General features: G+C 38.3%; 1 protein-coding gene across 3 annotated transcripts in view; it reads right to left on the bottom strand.

Annotated features, from left to right (window-relative positions):
* DCLK1 (doublecortin like kinase 1) overlaps nt 1–27,377 on the bottom strand; it is a 230,564-nt gene that overhangs the window by 96,528 nt on the left and 106,659 nt on the right. For all 3 annotated transcript variants that reach the window (XM_058829307.1, XM_058829306.1, XM_058829308.1), the window contains exon 4: nt 17,095–17,194. In XM_058829307.1, coding sequence (XP_058685290.1) covers nt 17,095–17,194 — 100 coding nt within the window. The remainder of the gene's footprint in view (nt 1–17,094; nt 17,195–27,377) is intronic.

The following is a 27,377-nucleotide window of genomic DNA, read 5'->3' as shown; positions in this document are numbered from 1 at the left end:
AACCTATGCACTGTTTCATACCCTAAGGATCAGATATTTAAGTCTGAGATTTTAATTAGTACTCTCTGGCTTTGAAATACCCAGGAGATACATATTACTGTTCCATTTCATTAGATTTTTCCTTTTTCATTACTGGGTTTGCAGATCACAGGCAACTTTAAAGAAAATGAGGCCAGCTTCAACTAGACTAGCAAGGATGGCAATCATATTCTGCCTAGTTAGGCACTTCTAATACACATAAAATGTGGCATCTAAGCTTTCCAAGCAGGAAGCACAACAGCAATGCTGCTTCTAATGATAAACACACATCAAGTGTATGTTGCTGTAGGAAGAATGCATTGAACTGCTAAAAATCATGTTTTGGACTGAGAATCCCTTTTCCTCTCATTCTTCCTGTTCTCCTGGAAAGAAGGGCTTACTAGTGAAGTAAACTACTATTTACTGAAGTTGTTCCCATTTATGAGGTGCTAACCACTCCCACAAAAACTGTATAATCTTTGTTATGAAGAAACTGACAAAAATGAAGTATTAAGATGTCTAAACAGAGCCATACAGAAATATGGGCAGGATGTAAGGACTTTAAACTAAAAGAAGGTAAATTTAGACTAGATATAAGGAAGACATTTTTTACAGTGAGGCTGGTGAAACTCTGGAACAGGTTGCCCAGAGGGGTGGTAGATGCTCTGCTCCATCCCTGGAAACCATCAGGTTGGATGGGACTCTGAGCAACCTGATCTAGTTGAAGATGTCCCTGGTCATTGGCGGGAGGGGGTTGGACTGGATGACCTTTGAAGGTTCTTTCCAACCCAAACTATTCTATGTTACTAAGATTCCAAAGTTTCATGTCAGCCACATATGAAAAAAACAGATATCAAAAAGACAGTGTCTAATTTAAATACTCCTGTTTGCCTGAATTTGTACAGGGTGTGAGAAAAGGCATTTTAAAGTATCATTGTCATTAAAAAGGACATTGTGAAGTCAGTGTAGTATCATGAACTATTTCCCAAAGGGAAAAAAGCCATCAAAGCAGCTTTAAATAGTTTTGAGAAATATTTATGCAGATTATTTTAAAAGGAGGAGAAGGATACTTTCCCCTCATGTTAACTGATTATTTTCTGTTGCCCATCACCCTAACTGCACCATCAGTATTACCAGGAGGAAGTTAAGCAATATCCATGAAGAAAGATGTGAGATCTAAGTTTTATGGGTGAGTCCAGGAAGTCTATTTCATATGTGTGTGGGAAAACAGGAAAAGTTCTGGAAAATGTAGTGAAAATCAGCCACCAAAGTTTGGAATATTTGTGGAAGAACAGGCAACAGTAGGAACTGTTCAGATGAAAGGTAGTTTCTCTTAAGGAACTTCTGGGCCATTTAAAGGAGAATTATGTTCTAATCTCATTCAGCAAGCATCCATTATGATATCCATTAAGCTTATAAGGTAAGTATGCTAAGAAATTTTCTCTGTTATCTGTTAAGAGAGAAACTGCTCATCTGAAATCTCTGCCATAGCCAACATACTACCGTGATCTAATTAATCATGGACATTCTTTCTCAAATGATGTCTACAGGTGACTTTTTTCCCCCAAAAATTACCATATAAGCAGAAAGCATTTTTCAGAGCCTTGGTCTCTTAGGAAAGCAGGAAAGTTCACAGCCTTCCTACTGAAATATTCTCTTCTATTATTTCTTGAACAACTTCACCACAAAGTCATATTCATTGCTCCATTCAAATGTATAAAGAGTATATGAAGAGCTAACATGAAAGCACAGATATGGATATTGCTGTACATCACAGAAAACTGTTGCCATTCATTTGAGAGTTTCGAGAAGGTGTGCCCTGCTTATAACTTTCAATGATATGGCAAAAACACACCACAGGTATGTCATTATCCTGGGACAACAACAACATCCCTGTTAAATGGAGACTGCTTACTTTAAAAAGGAAACTTCACTTACATCCAACCACAGCAATATCATTTGATAAAGTAACATAAACAGAGTTGCTGGTAAGCACCCCCTGAAGAGTTTCCATCACTGACAATATAAATGCCTCTCTTTTCTTGATAACAATCACAGAACTTTCTTATTCAGGTTTCCTGTTGCAACATGACCTATCTATTTCCAGCATTCTGAAGGAACTCAGGATTCATTCTTAAGGAATGGTATGAAAGGGACTGCAACAAAAACAGTCAATATGAGTTTCTCTGTAGTCATTCAGATCCTATGATTTTGTGTATTAGATCTTAAGAGAAGTAGCTGGTACAGTCTCAGGCTAGAAGCATTTGCCCTTATCTTTAAAAAGAAGAGCCACAGAAAATATTTATGAAGATCCTACTTGACCTTACAAAGATTCCTATTTTGCACTGTACACATAAGCTCCAGTTACTTTTAAACCATTCAAAGAAGGCCATTGTACCTCTGTACTACAATTCCTGATATATACAATTGTATCTCCATCAGTAAATGTCTGCCACCTATAGCAAGTTCCAAATACCCAATAAGCACTTAGATCAAATTCAGAGTCAGAAATAATGACAACTTAAAAGTTACAAGAGGAAATACTCAACATCCTATCTCGCTGAAGATGCACAATCCAAGTTGTATTAGATTCAACACAATAAAAATCCAAGGAATGCACAATCTCAAAAAAAAAAAAAAAATCTATGCATTAGGTTTACTTTTAAAGTAACACAGAAATACTCAGTACCAAGAAAACTCTTATGTTAGCTAGAAAATTTCATCAGCACTTCTGCAATGGGAGTTAACCCCTTTGATCTCAGCTAGAACCAAACCTTAGGGCTGAGATGGCTATGCTTAAGAGAGGACACAGGAAAAAGATTGAGGTGAAAAAAAAACCATGTTCTCCACCAACCCTTGGGTAACTTGATGACTTGAAAACCTTTTAGCACATTCCTGGAGCCCAGACACAAAGTACTTGATAAGATTTTCAGCACCAGAGCTCATGAATAACATGGTCCACATATAGACTGCTGATTTATCAACTCATGAATCACTTTATGAAACTCTCAGCCCTGACATTAACTGACAAAGGCTTGGCTCCTTCCAAAGCTACTTCACTCTTCAGACCAGTTATCAGACACAAGCACAATACAGTAAGAATTTTATATTTTAACAACGCCACATGCTACTTCAGTGCCCAAAATGTTCTGAAAATTTACATGTACACTGCATTTTCCAACCTGATCCAGATTATGGAAACTCTAGGCATAAATGGGGAGATGAAGAGTAAAGTAGATATTTAAATGCCACAAGGCAGAAAAGGAAGAACAGCACACTATTTGTACTGGGTTTGGACTCTTTTAATTTATTTTTTCTTTCAGTGCTTGGGCACAAATTTCTTCAAATTACCTACAACAGGTTGTTGGACTATATGTACAATACCAACTTGTAAGGAAGTCCTTCTTTGCAATGTTAATGTCTCAGTGAATTTAAGAACAGTTAAATAGCTGCTGCAGTGACAATTCTTCACTCTAATCACAAGATGTGATTATAAGATGTGAAACATGGTCATTCTTAAGTAATTTACAAGTTATGCTTTTCTACACTTTGATTCTATTTTTTTTTCAATAAAAATTACTTTCAATTTGGTATAGGTTCACAAACATATTTTTGTTTAAATATTTTTGATAACAAAAATATTTTTGATAACAAAACTGTCTGACTCACAGAGAAATGAGAAATATATGGGTAGACCATAAAACTCCAGAAAAAATTTAGGAACTTAGGAGAAAAACATTTATTTCACATGGTTTTAAAAGTAAAAGTAACCATAAATTCTCTTCTCACTCACATGCTCTCAATAAAAACAAGCAGGCAATGTACTAACTGAAGATCACCATTTACTTAATGTATGTGAAATGTCTAAGTTCATTGACAGTAAGAACAAAGATATCTCTAGACACAACACTGAAAGTCATGGTGTGATTCAGGAGCTATGCCTATGGCATTTTGGTTTATGGATGCAACTTAAGAAAGGGTGAAGTTTCCTGGCTCCAGATTGTCATTTCCAAAGTTGAAGGTTCCTTCACTTTCAAAGTGGTTTCATGGATGCAAATCAGATTCCCAAGACTGTGGTCCACCTCAGTGACAAAGTGACACATGATATGGCCCTGCCAGTCAATAAGGGGGCCAGCACGAGCAACAAGAAGACCCACAAAGGTGCTTCATTCCACTACCTGGCTATTAGGACACTTACTTAAACAGATGACAATTAATGTTTAATTAATGTTTGATTTAATTTTTACTTGTATGGAATGGTGGATACAGACGCTGCAAACTATCCTACGAAGCAAAGAGCTGAATGGAATTGCTTTTTCTCCCCGATGCTTGCCCTTACCAAACTGTAGACACATGAACCTTCTTGCTTCCTACCTCTTCAGTTTCATGTCTCTTGCATTCCTGCATGCAAAGTATCAGGACACCTGTTTTGGAGGTGGCAAATGTGGACCAGTGCCAGAAAGAATCAGATTATTTTCATCTAAATAGTCAGGAAGTCATTGGATCTGGTACCTCATATAGCTCTATCCATGTGTAGGGCTTTAAGCTATAATTACAGATTTGTCCATGACAAGAATATCAGGTGTTTTGGAACCCTGTCAAAAATGTTGGCTGTTCTGTGCTACCTTGCTGTGAACCTACAGTAATTATTATGAAACTACTGTAATGTTTCCTTTGCAATTCCTGCAGGTTTTCCTCTCATCTTGTCCTCTATCAAACATCATCCATCCATGGAAAAGAGAGTATTATATCCCAGGGCAGTGGGGAAGGTGCGGGTGTTGTGGAGGTGGCAGTAGGCTCTTTTTACACCATGCCTCTGACTCCCCTACAAAAGGCTGTATCCAAATCTAGACCAATTCACCAACCACCAATCACACACTTCTCCAAAGAATGCAATTATTCCAAATTCTAATATGTGTAACTGGTATGAATTTGGTTTGGGTTGGTAGGAACATGTAAGTAGGTGTAGATTGCTTTTAAGAGGTAGAAAAAGGAGACAAAACTTTTAAAAAATTGATTAAAAAAATAGAGAAGGAGTTACAAAAGCTGTATTTTTGTTCCATTTAAACACAAGCTGTTATGTAAGTGTCTGCTGCAGTAGGTCTGGTTTTAAAGAAAGTTAGAGGCACACGCTGGCTCTCTTGCAGCACATAAAATTATTTAGCATGCCTCAAGGAATTGAAAATTTTACAGACTGATTTTTTTCTAGTTAGCATCTCAAATCTGCCTGTAATAAGAGTATTAAAAGTTAGCAGGCAGAAATTTTTAAAGAACAAAATCATAAAATTATGTATGAAGAAATTAAACCACCTGGTATTGTAATGGCTTTTTAAAATAACAACAATACTTGGGAGGCCCTCCAAAAACAAAAAACAAAACCAAACCAAACCAAACAAAAAAAAAAAAAAACCACCACCCAAAAAAACCCTCCAAAATCTTTATAGTGTAAAATATTAGCAGGTTTGAATGTTTTTATCAAATTTTCATACACATAAGAAAAAAATATAGAGTACCATTATCAGAGAAATATCAAAGCAACCAGAGCCTAAGGAGTCTACAAATGGATACAGGAAAAAAGGCAAAACTGGAGATTCAAACCTGGAGATTCAAACTTACTACAGAATAGATCTTCTCAACAGTTACTTTTTACAGACAAATCCCCATACACCAAACAATTAAAGACAGCACTCTTACTAAAGCAAAGCACTTTTTTATGCTGATGTTAAACCAATATTCACACCTGGACTCTCATGCCTCACATCTCAGCCATGAGATGTGCTGCAAGGTGGGCAACAAAACCCACCTGCCATCTACAGGCACACACAATTTTCAGACCACCCACAATTTTGCTTCTTCAACCTCCATGACAGTACCAAGCAGATTAATCACAACATTGCTTTATCTATCAACAGAAAACTCAGAAATTAAGTCTTCCAAGTTAAAAAATGTCAAGGACTCCAGAGCTGTCTCGAATTTTAAAATCCCTAGGCAGCTTTTGCCTCTAATATTAATGGGTTCTCCTTGAACGCTATCTGGTTCTAGCAATTACATTTTACTATAATTATTTAGACAAAACTAAAGTAAACAGGCTGAGTCATCCTGGCACTAGGCTAACAGTGGGATATCTGGAAAATGTGGCTTTACTAAGAACATCTGCTAACGCCACAACACTTACTGAGGTGTGTAAAGTCCCAGTGATGGGTTTTTTTCTTCTGAGAAAGTTTAAATAATTGCAGATTGAAATTGCATGTTGGGTGGGAAATAGCCCATGAAACCATCTTTCATTCTGTGTACCACAGCATGTACTTCAGAGATTGGTCAGAGGAGTGTTTTGAAATTTACACATGGGTTTATTTATAGGCTGCTGTCCTCTCTGAAAACCCAAAGAGACTATTTTTATTCAATATGGAAAGTCAGATCAACAAAAAATGACAGACAAGCTTTACTAATATCAGGGCTTTTGCTTCACAGGAAGGTGCAGAGCACTAAATGCTGTTACTGTCTTAATAGCCTATACAAACTGGGGTTTTCCTGAACAGTGACAGGTCTTGTACATGATACACTTTGCAACTGACTCAACTTCTGCATTCTTCTCTGGGACAGTTATTTGCATTTCTCCAAAGATTCTGATTAGAAAGGGGGCTTTTCTCCCATGATGTGCTTCATTTTTTGCTGAATATAGAGGCCAAAAACTTGATATAGTAGATCTGTCATTACTACATTGTATCATGACCTCAGTTTGTGATGGTTTGTTGTGTTTTTGTGGTTTTTTTTTAATCTTCACATCTGGCTAAAATCTTTACTCAGTATAACTTTTGCAAATGTGACTACATGACTATTTCCATTGCTAGGCTTTGGTACAGATATCTTTACTAAGCAATTCTTTTTAGGCTTTCCATTTTCTGCCAGTTGAACTTTGGACCCTTACCAATATATTTTGGACAGATGCAAATCTAAGACAGCTTTTGGCTTGCTTTTTGTTGAAATTCCAAACCTCCTCCAGCGATCAAGCCCCCAAATTCTTAAGTCTAAAGAACTTCACTGACTAATTCTTTTGAATTTTCAAATATCTCCCTCTTAATGTAATAAAACCTTTAATTATTGGACTGGTTTAGTTTTCTAGTCGACAGAAATTAAATCAATATATGATTACAACACCTAATGCTATTTTTTTTTTTTTATTAAGACAGCTTTTTTTATAATACCACTATTATTAACAGCACTCAATCTAAATAGATAAGCATTCCCAGTTAGCACTGGTAGCCCTTTGTCTGTAATATACATCTAAGAAGTCTAGTGCACCTCATAATATGCTAGAACTTCTCCTGCTGCTAAGAAATCTCACAGCTGTCTGCATGTAGTCTGAGCTATGATCCCAGAAGACTCCCACCAGAATCTCAGGAGAGAGGCCCTCCCCAAAGTGATTTTTAAAAAGTATCCTGTTTTATTTATGCAAGTTTGCCCTTATTATTAAATGCTTAAATGTTAATTTAAAAACACAATTTTTAAAGTCAATTTCAAGCATTTAATTGCTTGAGTCAAAGTTAGGCTCCCTGTTGTTTCCCAATTTATATTTTCCCATGGTTTCCCAATTTATATTTTTAAGCAGGAAAGAATATCGCCTATCTTGCAGCCCTGCAGTATACAGCAAATGCTGTGCAAAAATAAATCTATTCCATTTTCTGAAGTCACTTATTCTGCAGACATCAGTAAGTGCTTGCAAAACAGAAAGAGCATGCACAGTTTACGACAGAAATAGTTTATATAAAGCTTCATCAAACTTGTTCTCTTCCAGGAGTTTTTTCTTCCTGAACATGGTGTCCTCATCAGAAACTGCCTTACTCTAAGTTGTCTTCTTTTTTTTTCTGGACAATCTTAACAGTTCTAAGTAGCTGAGAAAAAAATCTCTTTTCTGTCCCAGAATAAGAGAAAAGACTTAGCAACTTAAATGTCTTTGTCTTTTAACTACTCTCCACTCCATTAGGAAAAATTAGCAATCTTCTGCACACTTTCCTTGGACCAGATCCTTCATTTGAAAGAACAAAATCTCATGTTAAGCCCCTTCTTGCTTTAATAAATGTTAAGTCCCTAGAAGATTTTCTTTCAAAAGGAGAAAAAAAAACAAAACCAGGAATACAATTCCTCAAGAACAAAATTTTAAAAAGCTCTGACTGAAGAATAAAAGAAGCCAAATCAGAGCTCCATGACCTACCACCTACGGGTGTTCAATTCCATGGCAACATGAGACTTCCTAAAGATTACTCAGCCTTATATTACTTTATGCATATTATTAGCATCCAGTTCTCCTGCAGAGAGCTGTGCTCTGAAAAAAAGTTTATTCAAAGGTGAGTGTTCACAGAAGCAACCTGAGCTGTGAGGTAAGACTTCTGAGGCTTTCAATGGGAAATTTCTGTAGGTTGCATTTTGAAATAACAGCACTGAACCAGTCTTGCAGGACACATTGTGAGCCACCAGCTTTGCAGTGCAGACCAACACAGCCATTATTCAGAAGTCTTCTACTGGCCTTTATACCTGATATATTTGTGTCTGTATACAACCATCTCAATGAATATGTATGACTATACAAATATGAGTATCTGTCACTGGGGTACTCCACTTTCTGACTTTATCACTTCGAAATATTTTCCAGAATGTGTTTGATTCTTTCTCAGCTGCTGTGATGAAGCTTATGTTTGATAAGACTTTAAAAGAAGGCTTTTAATGAGAATTAAGGATTAATACATTTTCCTCATATGCCTTCAGAATGTTTTTGTTTTCTACAAGCTAAATAATTCTGGATTTTGAATAATTATGCTTTTTCAAAATATATTGCCAGTGTAAAAGTATCTGGACAGCTCTGGCACTAAAAAAAGTATTCACATACTTACTCAAGACATGACAAAACTCCAGGTATAGGGCCTGTATCTATAATGAAAAGTAGAAAATTGCAGTGGTCAATTTAGCAAGTCAGTCCAATTTTACTGACGGTGAGTCTAATCTCCAGACAAAATCTCTCGTGTAACCATGCCACCCGAAAAACAGCCAGGTGTTCAGGGCACATCCTAATACGCAGTTGGCACAGTTTTCTCAGGCTCCCAGACTGAATGATGAAGCACTCATGCCACAAGAATTATTTATCTCAAAGCTGTGTCATACAAACTTGTAATGGGACTGTCGCTGCCCGAATCGGCCCCTTTTGCCTCGGCTAGCTGTGGCCGATGTCAGCGGCAGGAGTGGGGAACCAGGCTAGCACTGCGAGGCTCAACCTGGAACCTCCAGAGCTCCTCTGCGCTCTGGCGTTGAGGCTTACAGGGCGACACGGGTTGTGACGAAGGGAGAAAGAGTGCTCAAACTCCTCCGATTTCCCAGGAACAAGTTTATTCCAACAGGTGCGGGGCTGGGATCACAGGGGAGAGGTCTGAGCCGAGACCCTGGGCACCCCCATGCGCCAGGTTTTAAGGACCGTGGGCGGCTCGTATGGTGACCAATGGGACAACAGCAACGGAGGGGTTAAGGGTGGGGATTACAATATGCAGGACCAATGGTAGGGACCCGGGGGGGGGGAAAGCAACTGTACAATCAATAGGGCGTCGAGGAAGGGATGATAGGCAGGGAAAGAACTGGAACAAAAGGTGGGGGTTCACATAGATTGACAGGGCTTAGGGGCAGGATTAGGGTGATGGATGGGGAACAATCTGGAAAAATGGGAAGGGTTTACCATGATGGGCACCTGGGGACAAACCATTCTTTATGACCGGGGAGCAACTGGGGTAAACTACCTCTGAACTTAATAAAACCAAGCAATATGGGCGGCAACATGGGACTATGTTGCTCACCCAAAGGATCTCCAGCAACAGAACACCATTTCAGAAATTGACCAGATTCTAATAGTTTCCAGAATTATAAAGTATCTGCAAACTGTGACAAGTACAAATGTACTCACCAATAACAATGTACAGTCCATTTTTACCTGACTAATTAACAAAACAAGAAAAGCACAAAAACAAACATATGGAAAAGGTAATTTCTAAACGTCTCTGATATGAAACTTCTCTATGCTCTTCACCAGTCTACTCAACAAGCTTGGTGGAAGGGGTTACTATCTTCTGCTTCCATCATTGCTAGAACAGGAAAAGTAAAACAAAGAATCTGTCCTAAAAAGAACTGAAAGTAAGCTGCTATTTTGGAAGCTACCATCTTCTGAGGATCAGATTGAACACACAAGCTCAAAACTGCACCTGTGATCTCGAATGGAATATTATACAAACTGGAATAGTATCAAAGGCTGCAAAATCAATGGCAAAAGAATAGATCTGAGACAGTCAGAGTAAAAGCTTGAGTTCTGGGATTTGCCCTGTTGTGTGTATCAAATTTCTGTGTTTATTCCCCAGAACTGAAAATTTGTTTAGAAAAGTGGTCATAAACTTTGGAATCGCACTTTCTGCATCTGGATATACAACTGAGATGTTCACAGTTTGGGAAAATAGCTCAAAACGTTCTGTAAGAAAAATGTTCTCGTGGACAACTTGGTTAATCTAAATACTCGAGAAGGTACAAGAAAAAAATCAAAATGAAAGAGCAAAAATATCAAGTTATAGAAAACCAATAGATATTCAGTCCACTCTCTTATTTACTATTTAATAACACTAACAGTTATGATTAAATTCCCTTGCACATTAGATAACGGTATTGATATTTAATAACAATTTCTCTTTTCTATAAAATAAGCTGAAGTATTCCAATATAAATACAATCTATTACTATGTAAATATTATTGAGGAAATCCTTGATATTTTCAGGCATAAAGTTTTTAGCACTTTTATACCCAAAATCAGCTTTACTGCTGAAAAAGGTTGAAGGAATATGCACACCCAAAACTCATTATGCAAATGAAATGGGTATTTCTACCAGTTCTAGTTTATTGGATAGCATTTCATTCATGCTATTTTTAACAGACATCAGGGGAAGCAAATACTGCAGAAAACATATTGAAGAACATTTGGTTCAATGAGCAGAATGAATTAGCATTAAAAACTGCAGTTTACTGTTTGGCCAGTTTCAATGGCTGTTTTGCAAGCTGTGACCACAATTTTTCCTGGCTATACATACAGGAAACTTCTGCATTGTAACATGGATGAAAAGTGGTAACTATAATATAAATATAAATATACATGGATGCATGGTGAGGAGTTGGGGAAAGGGACATGCATTTCAGTGTAAATCTGGACTGAAAAGCACATATGTCATCTTCTTGAAAGCTCTAACATCCCTTATTCATGTCAATAAATCTGCCAGCTAGGGGGAGAAGCAAAGATTTTATGATTTAAGTGGCCAAGCTTTCTCTGCTAGAGATGTTTAGGCAGAAAGGTGAGAAGCAATGTCTTAAATAAATACACCTGAGAGACACCACAGAACACTGAAAGCAAATTTGCAGACAACAGATAAAGAAGTGGTATTTGTAATCAAGAACACACCAGAACAAAGGCATAAATTAAAAGAGAAATGCTGCATAGAATAAAACTGAACTTCTGTGAATGCATTTTTCATGTGAGCAGCTCATTTGACTCAGGCGTTACTACAGATTTTATTTAATGAACGCCACATGATATTATATTAACAGCCACCTGACAATCACGCCAACAGCCTGTTCCGAGTACTTAACTGAAGATCAGCATCCTCCTTTTAAGAGTTTAACACAACAGAAACAAGTGAGTCACTCACACGCTGCCACATGGCCAAGTAATTCCAGGCAGCCAGAGCTGAGCTGGGTGCACAGGCCTGGGGAGGGAGGCACAGCTGGACACAGGGGGTCTCAGTGAGGGGTGAGAGTTTTAGGGAAAGTTGCAGAATGTCCCACTACTGGATAAAAGAGAGACCCTCTTGTTAATGTACTTAGTGTGGGGAAGGGAATGAGGACAAGTACTGATGTGCCAAAACACATCAGTGATTGGGAGGGAGCTGAAGGTACTGTGCAACTGCCTACAGCACTAAGAGAGGGTGGAGATGAAAATGGAGGTCCTGGAGTGGGAAGATAAAGGGGGCATTGGATGCAAAGCCATTGGAAAAAACATCTTTCCTTCTTTCCTTTCTGAACCATTAGTCCAAGTGGTACATTCAGTCAGAGCCTGGCCTCTCCTGCCCTAGTTTGTTTCTTCCTCGTACACAGAATATCTGTTTCCAAGGCCCAGCAGTTGCTGACATTTGAAAATATCACACTGCAGTGGAACACTTTATATTTATGCCTCTGTTGAAAGCAAAGTTGTATCTCAAAGTCCCCAGAACCCACCATTACTTTCCAATTGCCAAAGCATGAGTTTTTGATGAGGGCAGAGTAAGTCAGCCAGCATGCTCTCCACTCCTAAGTCCAGCCAAAAGCTGCTTAACACATCAGTCTCTGTCCTATAAATCAGGGTAGATGAGGACTATAACCGATTTCCCCTTCCTGCCTCTTTTAGGAAGGGCAGATTAATGAAGGTTACAGAAACATGACAGCTATTACCAGGGATAAACACGATACCCCTGACCTTAACCGCAGTTACTGGATCAGATGCATGTGCATGCCTCTGTGCACACACGCACGTGTGTGCAGACACCACAGCACTCAGATTTTCCTGGCAAGCTGTCTGCTGCTGGCAAGATGAAGCAGTAACACTGCTGGCACAGAGATGCTGAGCCGAGCACTACCACAAGCCAGCAAAGTCAAAGTGAAATTAGGTTTCAAAGTTCCAATCTTAATTTTCCCCTAGAACAGAATCATTCTCCTCATTGTTTCCATAACAGTAATATGTGCTTTTGACAAGCAATCTGCAGTTGTTTTCACATCCAGACATTCTATATTGGTTACACTCTGCTTGGAGGCAGACACTGGCTTTGGCCAGCTGAGATTGCAGCTTTTGTACATGATGCGCCTCAGTATGTGATGAAGTCTTCCATATTCCCCTTGGGAAACTCTCAAGGTTCCAAAGCACTCAGAAAACATTAACAGAACATAAAAAATAATATCATTTTTAAAAAATTAAGTCCGATGATACTGCCAGCCTCAAAACTCTCTTATTTTACAGCGCTGAGAAATAAGTATCCGTATAAGCAAAGGAGATGTTCTGAATTAGGGCAAATCTCATGAGTTACTCGCATTGCAAAATCCTATGTAGGTGCCTAAATAATAGCTGATTTGCAAATATTTTTGTGAGACTGGCCCTTAAACCTTAATCTATGCCAACACAGAGCTAAGGGCTATTGAAAGGCATCATCTGACCTCTTCTTTGAAAACTCAACAACCATCAGTTAAAGAAAACCTGGGATTTCTGGGAGAGTTTCCAAAATTGCAAGCTAACAATGCCTGAAGCAGTCACTGCCATACTCTACACTGAGGAATTTTTCTTCTTACAAGCTGCTGTAATGTGTGCTTCATTAATGTAATTCTTTTGTGCTTACATATCCCATAAAAACTTTCTATGAAAATAGCAGCCCCGCTGATGCTTGACAAACAAGGAGTATTTACTTATTAATTTTATCGTCACTCACATGCATCCTTATGTCCCATCTACAGCCCTCATGATGAAACTGTGTGTGGCTATCGTATCTATTGATCATGTCAGATATGGAGATGATTCCTAGGAATTATGATGGGGATGGTGCCTATTGTTTCTGCATTTCATGCAATAAACAGTGTGTTTAGCATAAAAACCATCTGCACATCCAGGCAGGGAAGAAACTGAAATGTATAGTGAGGACTGCTTGTTTTATTTCTCTTTGATGGATCCCTAATTAAGTGACTTTTCTTAGCTGATTGCCAAGGGGATATGCAATGCCTCTTCCCAAAAAATATAAAGCAGAGAAGGGAGAGGATATAAAGAACACAAACCCTCATTCAAGGGCAGTTTTGAGCCTGAAGTCAAAGCAAAGCTGACCTAATTGATCAGCCTAAAGAAAAAAAAATTGATGAGCCCACAGATTTTTTCAAACCAAAAAGAATCATCTGTTTCCCATGGTCAAAGTAGATAAGAAATGTAGTAATGGATTTCATTTATAGCAAGGTAATCTGGGGAAGATAGCAGAAAAACAGTAAAAGGAGTTTACCACTGGCACAGAATGTCTTGGGAGGATACAGATTCTTCCTCATTACAGGCTTTAAAGGGGCTTATTAGACAAGTATACCAGAAATTAAATGTAGAATGTTAATCCCACACTTAGATGGGGTGATTGATTCACTGATTTCTAGACTGGTTTTTCTAAATTTCTGATTCTATGGCTTTTAGAATGTGCTATCCAAAGGCAAGAGCAAGCCATGGGAGCAGGAGAAACAAAGACAACTAGAAATAATGCAAACTGATGAGATTTTAGACTTTTCTTTTCTGATAGGGTGGAATTAATCTCATCCTAAAAGCTTTTTAAGCAACTTTAAAAAATATGAAGTGTAGACAGGAACAGCTACATCAGGCATATAGATGCCTTTAGATAAGCAAACCAGACATTTCTGGAGCATAATTCATAGGAGCTGTTCAAAACATCCACTTTCAACTGAGCCAACCAAACATCTACCAGCTGCTTTGTCAATAAATCTGAGTTTTACTTCCTGGGAAAGATACCTACCAGGAACGGTTCAGTCCCAGGGAGCTACCTACATGCAGGACCTAGAGTTAGCTACAATGAGTCCCAGGACAGGTGACTGGCTTCCCAACCCCCAGCTTTGCCTCTTGCTCACCTCTACTATCAGGAGTTCTGAACCCAGACCACAAATCAATGGCATTCTTCTTCCTCCCTGAGAAGTAATTCCCAAGAGCCCAGAACCCTGATTTTTTACATATTTCTTCTCTCTATTCTTTCCCACCTTCAAATTTTGCTTTTCTTTATTTCTCCTGCTGCAACACCTTAACTGCTATTCTCATCATCTGGCTGAACCTGGAGGATACTGGAGGGATATAGTAACAAACCAGCAGTGTTGCTTCAAGATGCTCTTCAGGGAAGCAGAGACAGGCTTTACAAGCCCTGCACACTTGGACAGCACTTCCTAATAATTGTAATGTTCTGTAATTATGAGGAATGCACAGACACACACTGTGATCACACAAACTTCATTTGCCAAGCAAAACAAGTTAAAAGCTCCTTTTTTAAAACTTATTTTCTCTCCAACTCTTGCTCATGCTCAGAGAAGGCTGACTAGATGCATATCAGTTGGTACATCAGCTATTATTGGCAAGCAACTTAAACAAGTTCTCTGATACCAAATCTCCTGAAAAAGAGAGAGCAAAGTGGACGTGCACTTCTCAAAGGAATTAGAGACATAGTCTGAAATCTGATTTTTTCCCCTTTATTCACTCCTGCAGTAAAAAACAGTCAATGTTCACCTGATAGAAAAGCAAACACTACAACAAATAGCTAAAGTTGAGTTTTCAGCATAGATTTTAAGGATTTCTCTTTTAAGATCAGTAAGAAATGGTTTTAAGCACCAAAGCTTCAGAGAAAGATATTGCTTACTCAAAGAGATGTTGATATGTCAGACAAACAAAGACTAAGCAGTCAGGTTATGTCTGTACTTTGGCACTAAGTAAAAAAGCAGCTACATACTTCCAAAAGGGACTTAGATAAATCTTCTGTCAGCATTTCTTGCATCTTTGCTGGAAAAACTGCTGCAAGGTTCACTGTGAGGAGACACTGGGCTGCCACCAATGTAATCTTTCAGATGAGAGAAACAAATTAATCCAAGCTACACAGTCAGCTATCCAGGCCTCCTCTCCTTAAAGGCAAGGACCACCATTCTGAGCACAGATCCATCTGGGAAACTCCTTTGCTGATCAAATGTCCCCCTCACCAATTCCCATCCTAAACACGGCTAAATCTACTTTTTCACCATTAATACATTTTGCCTTAGAGTCAACTACAGCAATTTTGTTATTGCAAAGAGCAGATGTGGTGTTCTATTTTGATTTTTATTTCCACATTATAAGGAAACGCTCTAGAGGAACGCAGAAGGTGTTCTTGCTTCTGTCTGTGCCTGACACAAAAGGTCATTCCTGTGCCTAGAAGACACCTCTTTTTTCAGAGTCATCCTTCAACTCACAGAGCCAGGTCTGCACAAGTTGCTGCCTTCTGCTCTTACACAAGCTAATGAAGCATTTGTCTGGATCTGGGTAAGCCAAGAAGCCCTCCAGCTTCACAGGTTAGTCAGAAAAATATAATTTCACCATCTTGAACAGCGAGAGTGTAATTACATCAAAAACCATGATGAAGTGGTGAAGTTACACAGATACACACATAATGACTGTGAAGTGGTTGCTGCTCTAACAAAGTCTTCTCTGCCTGACTCTTCAGTCAAGACCTTTTTTCAGACCTTTGATAGTTTGAAAAAGCATGAGAGATTTTGATTCCAATGGACTACAAAGATACCATAAGAAAGAGTGTAGGAGCAATAAAACTTTTGCTGTGTCTTGTTCTACACAGTAATAAATTCATTGTTGTTAGCAGTTTTGTTTGTTTGTTTAAATGCACAAACTCTATAGTTAGGTTTTTCTTCTTTTTCCTTGCAGAAAGTCAGGAATATTCTTTATAACAATAAAGGTATCCAAAAACAAAACGTGTATTTTCATTAGAGGATTACATACATTGATTTCATTATTGTACTTATCCGTCTCTGAAAAACAGAGAACTCCCTGAATTTTCTCAGATGACTTTGTCTGCATTTCCTGATTACATTTATCTTCTATATAGAATTGTACCTATCTTTCTTTATCACATTACCTGTGAATCATTAACTAAATCTCAATAGTAGGTACTGGGAGCCTGAGAAATTGTGATAAAGAAACAGAATAAATTTAAAGCCACAACACAAAAGACTTTACAAAAAAAGGAATTCCACCAAACACGACTTTTCATACGACATGTGAAATTCAGGCTGAAATCAAGTTTTAAGCTGCAATAGGCAGAGAGCTCTATTGCTGCTTTCAATTCTCTTATTTTGAATTAAAATATTTCTTCTATTTCTGAAATCAATCCAGGTGATACTGCTTTGATTTAGTTAGCATGATATGGAAATCTGCCCTTTACTCTTATTCTAAACATTTAAAAAATACATCTTACCGCTTTCATCCAGCAAGAAATCATCCTGGTAACGGAACTTTTCTGGTCCACATGCAATAAAAATGTCATCATCGCCAAAAAAATCCTGAAGGCACATCACCTGCAAGCAAAAAGGAAAGGAAGGCATTGTATGAAATACCTCATCATCAGAATTGTAATAATAAATCTCTCTTTGTCTCCATCTGCATGAAAATTCTTCACTTTTAATGGAATCAACAGGGCTTCATCTCCAGATAAATTTCAAAGCTGTGCTCTGACCATCTGTTGTAAGTCAGAAACACTTCTATGGACACTGCAGGGAAAGATAAGTCAAAAAACCATAACTGTCAGATTTATTACATGATGCATCAATGGTATGAGGTAAACACCTTCTGCTTGTGCACAAGGTACCATTCAGTAGTTAGCAGGTAATTAATTTGCTCTTCAGTCACACCTCCATCATTTGGCTGCAATGAAACAAGGTTACATCTTTGTATACAGAATGAAATGCAGTTATTTAAACAAAATCTGTCTGACAGGGAACCAAACTCACATGGGTGAACTAAGCCTCCTTCACAAAGTCTTCCTCCATGTCAGAGTCAATGTGAAGTTCTCTTTAAAGGCACCAAGATGAACAGTCAAGTCAGATGAGCTGGGAATAATAACTCTGGTACTGAGTAAACAGATAATCTCTTTCTACTCCCATATCTGAACAGTCAGGATTACATTGGTGTGCTTTTATGTCCCTACAGGAGATTTCAGAGACATTGTTGCAGCTTTTCAGTATCTAAAGGGGGCTTGGAAGAAAGTTGGGGACAGACATTTTAGTAGAGCTTGTTGCAATAGGACAAGGGGTAATGGTTTTAAATCAAAAGAGGGCAGATATAAGGAAGAAGTTTTTTACAATAAGGATAGTGAAACACTGGAACACGTTGCCCAGAGAGGTGGTAGATGCTCCATCCTCGGAAACATTCGAAGTCAAGTCGGATGCAACTCTGAGCAATCTGATTTATTTGGAGATGTCCCTGCTCATGGCAGGGATGTTGGAACTAGGTGAGTTTTAAGTCCCTTCCAACCTAAATCATTCTTTTCTATGATTTCCTTACAACAGCTTTTAGATATTTTACAAGGCACTGCTTAACAATTCAATTTTTCCAATCATATGGAATCATATTAAACAAAGAATCCGTGACTTTTACCAAAAATTGACTTTGGACTTACTGATACAGCTTTGAAAAATCTTATAAACAAATTAGATGTCTATCTATCTATCTTTAAAAAAACAAAGACACTTAATAAAGTCTGTTCTCATTTCACATTTACAAGAAGATTTTAAAGGAGTAGGCTTGCTTGAATATTTTTATATCAAGTTTTGTAATTAAACAGTGCACTGATATTCGAACAGGCTAATTTCACAAATAGAGCTTTAAGTCTAGAGTCAGCAAAGCAACATATAAACAGCCTCTACAAATTAACGAAACAGTTGAGAACAGTCCAGCTCATCTAAACAAGCCTCCTCAGAAAAAGCATTTAAAGTCTACAAAAACACAAGTGAAAGAATTACCTAATGAGATTTTGCCAGATTTTGGCATTAAAAGTACCCCCATCAATCTGAAGTAACTGATGTCTAGGGGTTATAAAATTCGTATCATCGTTCCCAGAAACATGCCTGAAGGCTTTGACATCCACGACAGCTATGAGCCTCTATAGCAGAAATATCTTAAGGAAGAAAAACAGCAGTACATGTTGTAACTTGCTTGTAGACTATGATTTATAATTAAAACAACTTTAAAAGTAGAACATTAGCAAATTAAAAAAACAAACAAACCAGGAAACTGAAAGAACAACAACTAGAAAAAAATTAATACCAAAAAAAGGACAAAGGGTCTTCCTAAATTATCCTTTCCTTAAGCAATGCATGTACTTTTAAATTCAGATCCACCACAACCCGATTTCTATGACCATTGTCATCTTAACACTACACACTACCTGAACATCAACATCAAAAGTGTAAATATTTGATAGAGCTTTTTAACCATATTCCTACTCAGTTTATGTTCTATTAGTGTATCAGCCTCAGCAACCTTTAAATAAACTCATTTACTTCCCATCTTTCTTTTTTGTCCACAAGACATATCCTGCCTATCTTCCCACCCCATACTCCCACCAAACTTCAAACATCTCTTCCTTTCAGTCAAGTTCCTCTGAAATTGCCACCTCTCCCACTGCATGTACAAAACTACTAATTTGCGGAATAACATTAAAAATCCTGTGATTTCCTTTTTGCTTCCCAAGTTTGACACACTTCTGGGGAGTGGTAACTTTTACATTTGTCTTTATACCAAGCAGAGTATTAGAATCAAACCAGTAATAAGCAACTCTAGGTACAAAGTTGAGCTATTTCGACAACAAACATGAATACAAATTAAATTCATGTTTGAGACCAAAAAAATTATGGATTTAATAAAACTCAAAAATGCTTGTCTCTGCCCAGTTAAGAGGGTTTCTTTCAAGCCTAAACAAGACATCAAAATTCAGATAGCAACACCTACCCAGGCCCAACTACGCCAATTTTTAAAGCATCTCACATTCAATCAGTGCAATTTAAATGCAAATAAGAAAGAGAATAGGATTAACACAAAAAAAATAATTTGTGCTTAGATATCTTTGGATTTTTTTAAACTTTACACTTATAATTTAAAGTGTTCTTATGCTTGCTCCTTTTCTCCTTGCCCTCAGTTTCGTACTCTGTATATAAAATTACTGCTTTTCTTGCCTCCTGAAATTTTAATAATTTTGGAATTATAATTCCAGCTCTTAGAAAGGTTATAGCGAGATCACACTTTCCTTTCAAATCCTTCTTCTTCCAGAGTAACTTCTCTTAAGGTTTCCAGTACCCTTTTATATTACTCTTGGAAGCCCTGAGATGTCCTTCACTGTCTGCATTTTCCATCCTTTCTGTCTCAGCATCCCTGGCTCTCTCTGCAAGTTCACACTCCTCAGCAGTTAAATTAAAAGGCATCTGACAAATACACAGCACCCCCTTCCAGGCTTTTCTGGAGAGAAATCTGCAAACACTTTCTATTCACACCCAGTCATCAGCTAAGCAACAGGACCTGCTTTTTTATTACCCATTTTCACTTTTGGAGAACATGGCTCCTAAAAAGTTACAGTTTAGGAGATCAAGAATTTTTATCACCTAAGCTGGACCATACAAGTGCTTTAGAGATCAGTGTGCTCTGTTGCATGTGATCAGCTTTAAAATTAGTCAGTTTTTAAATCAGCAAATTACAAAAGCCTCCCTTGGAATTTTCTGTTGTTTCATGGCACAGAATCCATCTTCTTTTTCACAAATAAGGTTTTATTTCCCACAGGGGGAAAAACAATGCCAATGGAGGAGCAGTCAAATGAACACCTTAAATAAAAAGAAAACAAAAAGTATTGTCTGCCACGCACATGGTACTAAATACTCTGTGACTCTTTTTAACAAAAATCTTTCTGGTAAAGAGATGTTATGGTGTCACTTTTATACTTTGTTAGGCAATGAATAAATAACATCAGCATTAGTAGAAGCATGGCGTTCTTGCATTGGTGGTGAGAAAGACAACAAGCAGCAGAAAAGAAAATCACTCACTAGTACAGGCTTTGGTTATAGGCAAGGCACATCAGTAAAACTGGCTGACCTGGCCATAACCACAAAAAACGGAGGAGCCAGAAGAATTTGTTATGCCTAAAGTCCCCTGGGCAAGTTGTACACAGTGAAGCCTGGATTCCACACAAGTCATCATTACTCTAGTAAACAACTCAAGACACCCACATGCCCTTCCAGTGGGAAACACAGGTGTCTACCTAGAAAGACCCCCAAATTACCCAAATGACCCTCTAGTCAAGCACCACAGCAGCTGTCCAGAACAGACCAGGGGGGACCTGGATGGGCCAGGCACCCACTGCTGCCAGGGAAGCACAAAGCAGATCAGAGAAGCTGTCCCAGAAGGAGATCAGGGAGCAAGAACAGCAAACTTGTCTTCCAGCCCAACCTCAGGACTGGCAGTGCACCATATACACTATATACTATTTGAAAAATTATCTTCGCTTTTCCTTCTCTGTTTAAACAGGCAAGCATTTGGAACCAATGAGAAATCTAACTACTAAGGGGACTTTTCTTTTGATTGGCCTGAAACATTTAAGTTCACCTCTTTGGAGCTGGTGCCCTTGTTATGGAGATCCTCCCTCTCATGTAAGACATCATAAAAAGATATCAGAAACTGTGCTTCACATTGTGGAGTGCAGATGGCCCAAGAAGTGCAGCTTTCAGAGCCAATACCTGGTTATAGTCTCTCACCACAAATAAGAAAGGGCAGTCAGAAATGGTTTGGAGAAGGTGCAGAGGGAGGGAGGGAAAGGAGAACATAGAGGAAAAAGAGGGAAAGGCAAGAGTAAGAGAGGGAGAGGAAGGAAAGGGAGGGAATCAAGGAGAGAGAGAGAGAGAGAGAGGGAGTGATTGGATCAGTCCTTTCACTAAAGGCATGAAATGAATGTTAGACATGCAGTCCTCTTTTATAACTGCTGTATTCTGGCTGTATTCAGGGACCTTCTAAACTCACATTTTAAAACACATCCACAAAAAGAACCCAGAATTAAATTCTTTGTCAGTCACATCTAATTGAATACTTTTCTATTCTTTTAAAGTTGACCATGCATCAAGTTAATACTGAAACACTGATATTTTTAATTAAAATATTTTAATATTTTTAAAAAATAAAAAAATATTCAGAAAACAAAATTTTCCACTGCATTCAGGAAAAGTTCATAGCACCAGCACATTACACCACCACCATTACTATCTCACTTCTTTATTACAATTTTCATAGTGCTGAGTTCTTGGACAGAAAAGAAGGAGAGGGTGTTCTGTGTGTTTGTCTTCTTTTAGTAACAACTTAATTTGACTTAAAACTGAAAGCTGTTTTGGATGAGCAATGAGAGAACCTCAAGCTGGCATATCCTCAGGCATCCCTCAGCTGTTGGAGAGCTGGAAAGAAAAGTGAGGACAAAGAAATGAGGTGGTTAAACTGAAAAAGATGCAGAAGGCTCTAAGGAAAACTCAAGTGGTAAGTGGGTATAGGGGTTTCATGAAAAGCAAAAGAGAAGTTAAGCACAGCAAAAGGAAAATAAGAGGCACTAAAGAAGAAGGAGACATGACCTGCCAGCCAGGAGCACACACAGAGGGTGGTAGAGAGCTCATTGAGACTGGTGGGGAAGGAACAGTCTAAAGGAGGGGGCAGACAGAGTCAGTGGCCATTGCCTTCCAGACTTCACCCCACGATCAGCCAGATGGGAAGTTTAAAATCTGTTTTAAAGTAGCCTTTTTGAACCTTAAACAATCTCATGTTGAGTTTGATTACCATTTCCCTGATGGCAAAAAAGACACTAAAAAATGTTTCATCCTTGGAAAAACCTCAGTGTTTAAATGACTCATGATTTTAGGACTCTGACTCATTAATTTTGTGTCAAGTTTTATGAGTTTTATTACAGAGCTTGTTTTCATTTTCCTGCCACTTTTGGCTCACTCAGACTCAATGTTTAATTCTTAGGCAGGTCTCTTCAGTTATTCATGTCAAAGGAGCTGACTATACCTCTCTACTACTATTTTTCTTTTTTCATTTTGCCTCTGGCTGATTTTTCAAATTAAAAAAAAAATTAAAATCCCCCTCTTAAGATTCAATTTGATCTTTACTGGTATTTTCCCTTCATTTTTCTCCTCAGCCAAACTACATTTTCCACTAACCCCTACCTTTGCAGTACTTATTTTTATCCCTTTCCCCACTCTTTATCTATTGCTTCACGGAAGAATATCACGGATACTGAATTTATCTCACTGCCATCTACCCTGGCAGTCAGTAACAAGTCTCATGACAGCTATGAATATTCCTGAGAGCTTATAAATAATAGAATCACAAAATGGTTTGAGTTCCAAAGGACCTTGAAGTTCCTCTAGCCCAGCCTCTGAGCTGGGACATCTTCCACTAGACCAGGTTGCTTAGAGCCCTGCCACTGGTCTTTAACATCTCCAGGGGTGGGGTATCCACAACTTCTCTGGGCAACCTATGCCAGTGCCTCAACACCCTCACAGTAAAGAAATTTATCCTAATTTCTAATCTAAACCTCTTTAGCTAGAATCTAATCTAAATCTCTTTTAGTTTAAAAAATATTTTAAACCATTTAAAGCCCTTTGTCCTATTGCAATAGACCCTGCTACAAAGTTTGTCCCCAGACTTCTTGCAGGCCCCCTTTATGCTCTCAAAGGCTGCGAAAAGGTTTCCCCAGGGATTTCCCTTCTCCATGCTCAACAGCCCCCACTCTCTGGGCCTTTCTTCGTACGATAAGTGCTCCAGCCCTCTGATCATTTTTGTGCCACTCCCCTGCAGTCTCAGGAGAGAGGAGTAGAGGGGGGAAAATAACTTCCTAATCCTAGCAGAAATGCTGTAGTATCAGAAGAGATCTCCTGTATTACTCCATTTATCTCCCAGATTCCCATATTAGCTTTCCCAATGCTCAGTTCAGGTTTGTACCATACTGCTTATTGTGTAGAGCTTCCCTTAGAAGACAGATCTGTAAAACAATCAACTGTTACTCGCACAGAAGGATTCCATGGCTTCAGGAAAATCAGAAATTAATCATTCCATACTGTTTTTTAGCTAATTTCTGTGAAATGAGAAATCCAAACATATTGATAAGGCCTTTAGGGAAGGGGAAGGAAAAGTACTTGTTCTTTCTAAATGCATTTGATAGCAAGTCTTTTTTTTTTTTTTCTTCCCTTTCCTCAAGGAACCTCAGGCCTTCCCTTCTTTCTGAAGGAAAGGAATTATACCTCAGCTGGAATTCACAGACCATCACATTTGAATATTTCCTTCAAGGTTAAGGCAAGTCTGTTTCCCTTCCTTTTGGCTCAGGCTCTAAGGCTTTTATTCACACCCTTTCACATTTATCTGTCGTTACACACATGCCATTTCTTGAGATTCGGTCACCTACAAAAAATATAATTTATCATCAGTGTATTTGTACTTCCTCTCTCAGCTTCTGATCCAAGTTCTCTCCTCAGGTGGTGGCTTAACTGAAGCCATTGGGAAGTATCTGCTACACATTTCCAAACTTAAACAGCACCAAATTCATTCTTTGCTGTTGGAGTAAAATCTCCATGGTGACAACCGCATTGTCAAGCTGTGAGCGCTTTTCAGTGAAGAACATTTTATCATGAGATTCTCATTACAAGAGTGCCCTCTGTAAATGGAGAGGAGATGGTACCGTGGAGGTTTCTGTAAATGAAGAGATGTTACCGCAGGGGTTTGAGCTGCCTGGAACTGTTCTTTGCCAATTGGACTGTGTGGCCGCATTGCAGATTAAAGCCTCTAATCGTGTGTGTGTCCCCCCAAATCAGATGAACAGAACACACCATCACAGTTAAAAGCATCTGAATTCTCATCCTCAAAAGCAGCAGAAATAGCTTGTTCTCCTGCTGCCTGACAGGAGCAGAGGGAAAGCAAGTCAGCATCCTCGTGCCCTGTGGAGTCCTGCTTCACCTGCCTCACGCACATTCTCCCCTCAGCTGCATGCTGGTTGCTGCTGGCTCCGGACTCACTGCTCTTCATTTTGCTTTCTCTGCCACCAATACAGAGGTTTCTCTCCCTTTTTGACTGCTGAAGATGTGGTATCAGTCTGCTTCTACAATGTGTGCATTCATCAACATCCATACTGTGATGTATGCAGCTCTGCCTGTATGATCTTTATCAGACTTGGCATAAAAAAAAACAAAACAAACTGATGGAAAAATCACCTACTTTCTTCAGTTAAAATATGTACTCAGTAAAACATGTCTTTCTTGGTCATTAAATTATTTCATAAGGACAAGGAAATCTTTCCACACTATGCTTTATACGCTTATCCTAATATACTGTTTTACTTTTCTGGGTTGCACTAAATGATGGCACACCTAAAAAAAACAGTCAACTTAAATTAGGATTTTCAAATGTCCCATCACATTCCTGTAGTAGAAAGTTTGCAGCTCTAATGCACAATAGCTACTATATTTTGGCTCAAAACATTATGTGAAACCTAAATAATTTCTCTGTTAGACTCAAACTAATTTAGTAAAAAATCGTCTTTGTTAGAGGAATTGAGTAAAGCAATAGACATCTCATAGGCTTATGGCAAGCATAAGAAGCACCAAGAAGCACTAGTATTCAGATTCATGAAAGGCTTCTCTACAGGAACCACCAGCATGGCCACTTGAGACTCCTCCTGTTAAAAACTGCTTCATGGCAGACAGGACAAGACCCAGGAGAACGTGATTCTTGCACTGAATCCTGCTAGTCACCATAAAATCCCACAGCAATTGCACAACAGATCAGCATGCTTGTGATGGACAATTCAAACACCAAATTTTCAGAACAAAGTTTGTACAGGAACAGAGAAGAAAAAAAAATCTCACACATTTAAAATAAATTCATGTTAAACAGAGGATGTTTTTTCAGGACAATCAAACATTGATAGGACAGCTGATTTAATAGCAGCAGATGTAATTAATAGGCCAATGGAAAACTAGTTGTCTTGATAGCAGAATTAAATTAGATCTGGATTATTTTTTTTCTTCTGCCACATTCATGTATTTTCCTTTACCAGTTGCAATACAACAGTACCGTTTAGTGGTCAGACATGCCAAGTGCAGACTCCAGCAGCCCACCTGGCTTTTTGTCCAAACAGGTGGCAACTATTTGCAAACACTGCATTCACATAACCCTAAGAAACAGGAAATTAATATTACTCTAATTTCTGATCACTAAGCAAAAAAAAACCTCCTTGGCTTCAGGTGCTTGAATAAGACCTCGTTAGAGGTATTAAAATAGTTTTGGAGACTGAATTCAGCATGTGTATGTACAAAGGAAACAACTTACCCAGCTTCAAAAGCTGGGTTTTGCTGAAAAAGCTACCATGCCCTTGTGAGGTTTGTTTTGATTTTTTGTATGACTGAATTCTAATCTTAAACATTCAGAAGCAGAAAAACTAAGCACAGAATATGTTGCCCATGATTTAAGGAGCAAGGAATCCTAGCATGGCTAACATCCTCTTTGTCAAGATGGTGTTTACTTTTACTTCTTCATCATTCAAATAATTGTACTCCTGCAACTGGACTAGCACAAAAGCTGCTGGTTTCAGAGCAGTCTCTTTAACTATCTTAATCACTGGCCAGTGTGCTCTTCAAAAAGCAGTGACACTTGCAAGATCATTGGCTGAAGGATGCCTTTGTGTGAATTTCTTTCTTATAAAAGAAAACCCCACAATTTGAAGACCATGTAGTAGAAAACCCAAACTGCTCTTCAATCACCAGCCATGTTACAGGTGAAAATATTTTTACCTCAGTTGGAATAACACTACTTTCTAGAATACCACTGCAGATATATTAAAAAATTAAAAACCACAGCTTTGTTCTGTTTGCTGTGAACAGCAGAGCACTGGACTGCTTTCTCATGTCTGTGTTCAAAGTTTTTCAAATATGCAAGAACAACCAATTATGAATTTTCATTGTTCACATTTCACGACAAATTTTCACTGATGATCCTTCTAATTGCTTAGAGCAACTAAACGAGGAGGCAGAGACCAGCTAGGTGAAATAAATTAATTCAAAAGAAAAATGCAGTCGAGTGCCAATTTCTCAAAATTATAATTACAGGTTTGGAGATAAGAAGAAAATATCTTTCTAAAGTACTGACAAAAATATTTTTCATGGCAAGCTTCTAGTGCTAGGTGAAATGAATAATTTTGTTTAGTCATGTTGACAGTAAATGCATTATATTGGCCCATTACCCGAGACAGGAATTAGGGGATCTGCTACTTCTGAAGTAGTTTTATTGCATTTTATCCATAAACCTCAAAAATAAGGTGCACACAATCAATGTTTCTCAAAAACAGCTTTTTCAAAATACCTGCACATCAGTAAAGCCTTCTGATTGCAACTTCTCCCTGAAATCAGTACCATTTTCCAACAAAAGGCACTCTCACCATTGTGCCTGAAAGTGTGCAACACTGTTATTCCCATTTTCAAGTGAAAGATCTATCAAACTCATGCTATAAGGCAAGTATGAATCCTTGAATTAACTGTTAGAACAGAAACATTTGATTAATTTTTAACCTCCATCCACTATGTATTTTTCTAGGGGTCTGCTTATTTTTGTGAAGTTCTACTCAGCAGGAGATTGTAAACTGGGTCCTGCTCTGCTTGGCAGCCAGATGCTGCTCTCTACCTTCCCGCC

The sequence above is a fragment of the Poecile atricapillus genome, chromosome 1 (assembly GCF_030490865.1).
Source record: "Poecile atricapillus isolate bPoeAtr1 chromosome 1, bPoeAtr1.hap1, whole genome shotgun sequence".
Lineage (NCBI taxonomy): Eukaryota > Metazoa > Chordata > Aves > Passeriformes > Paridae > Poecile > Poecile atricapillus.
This window is presented reverse-complemented; position numbering and strand designations above follow the sequence as displayed.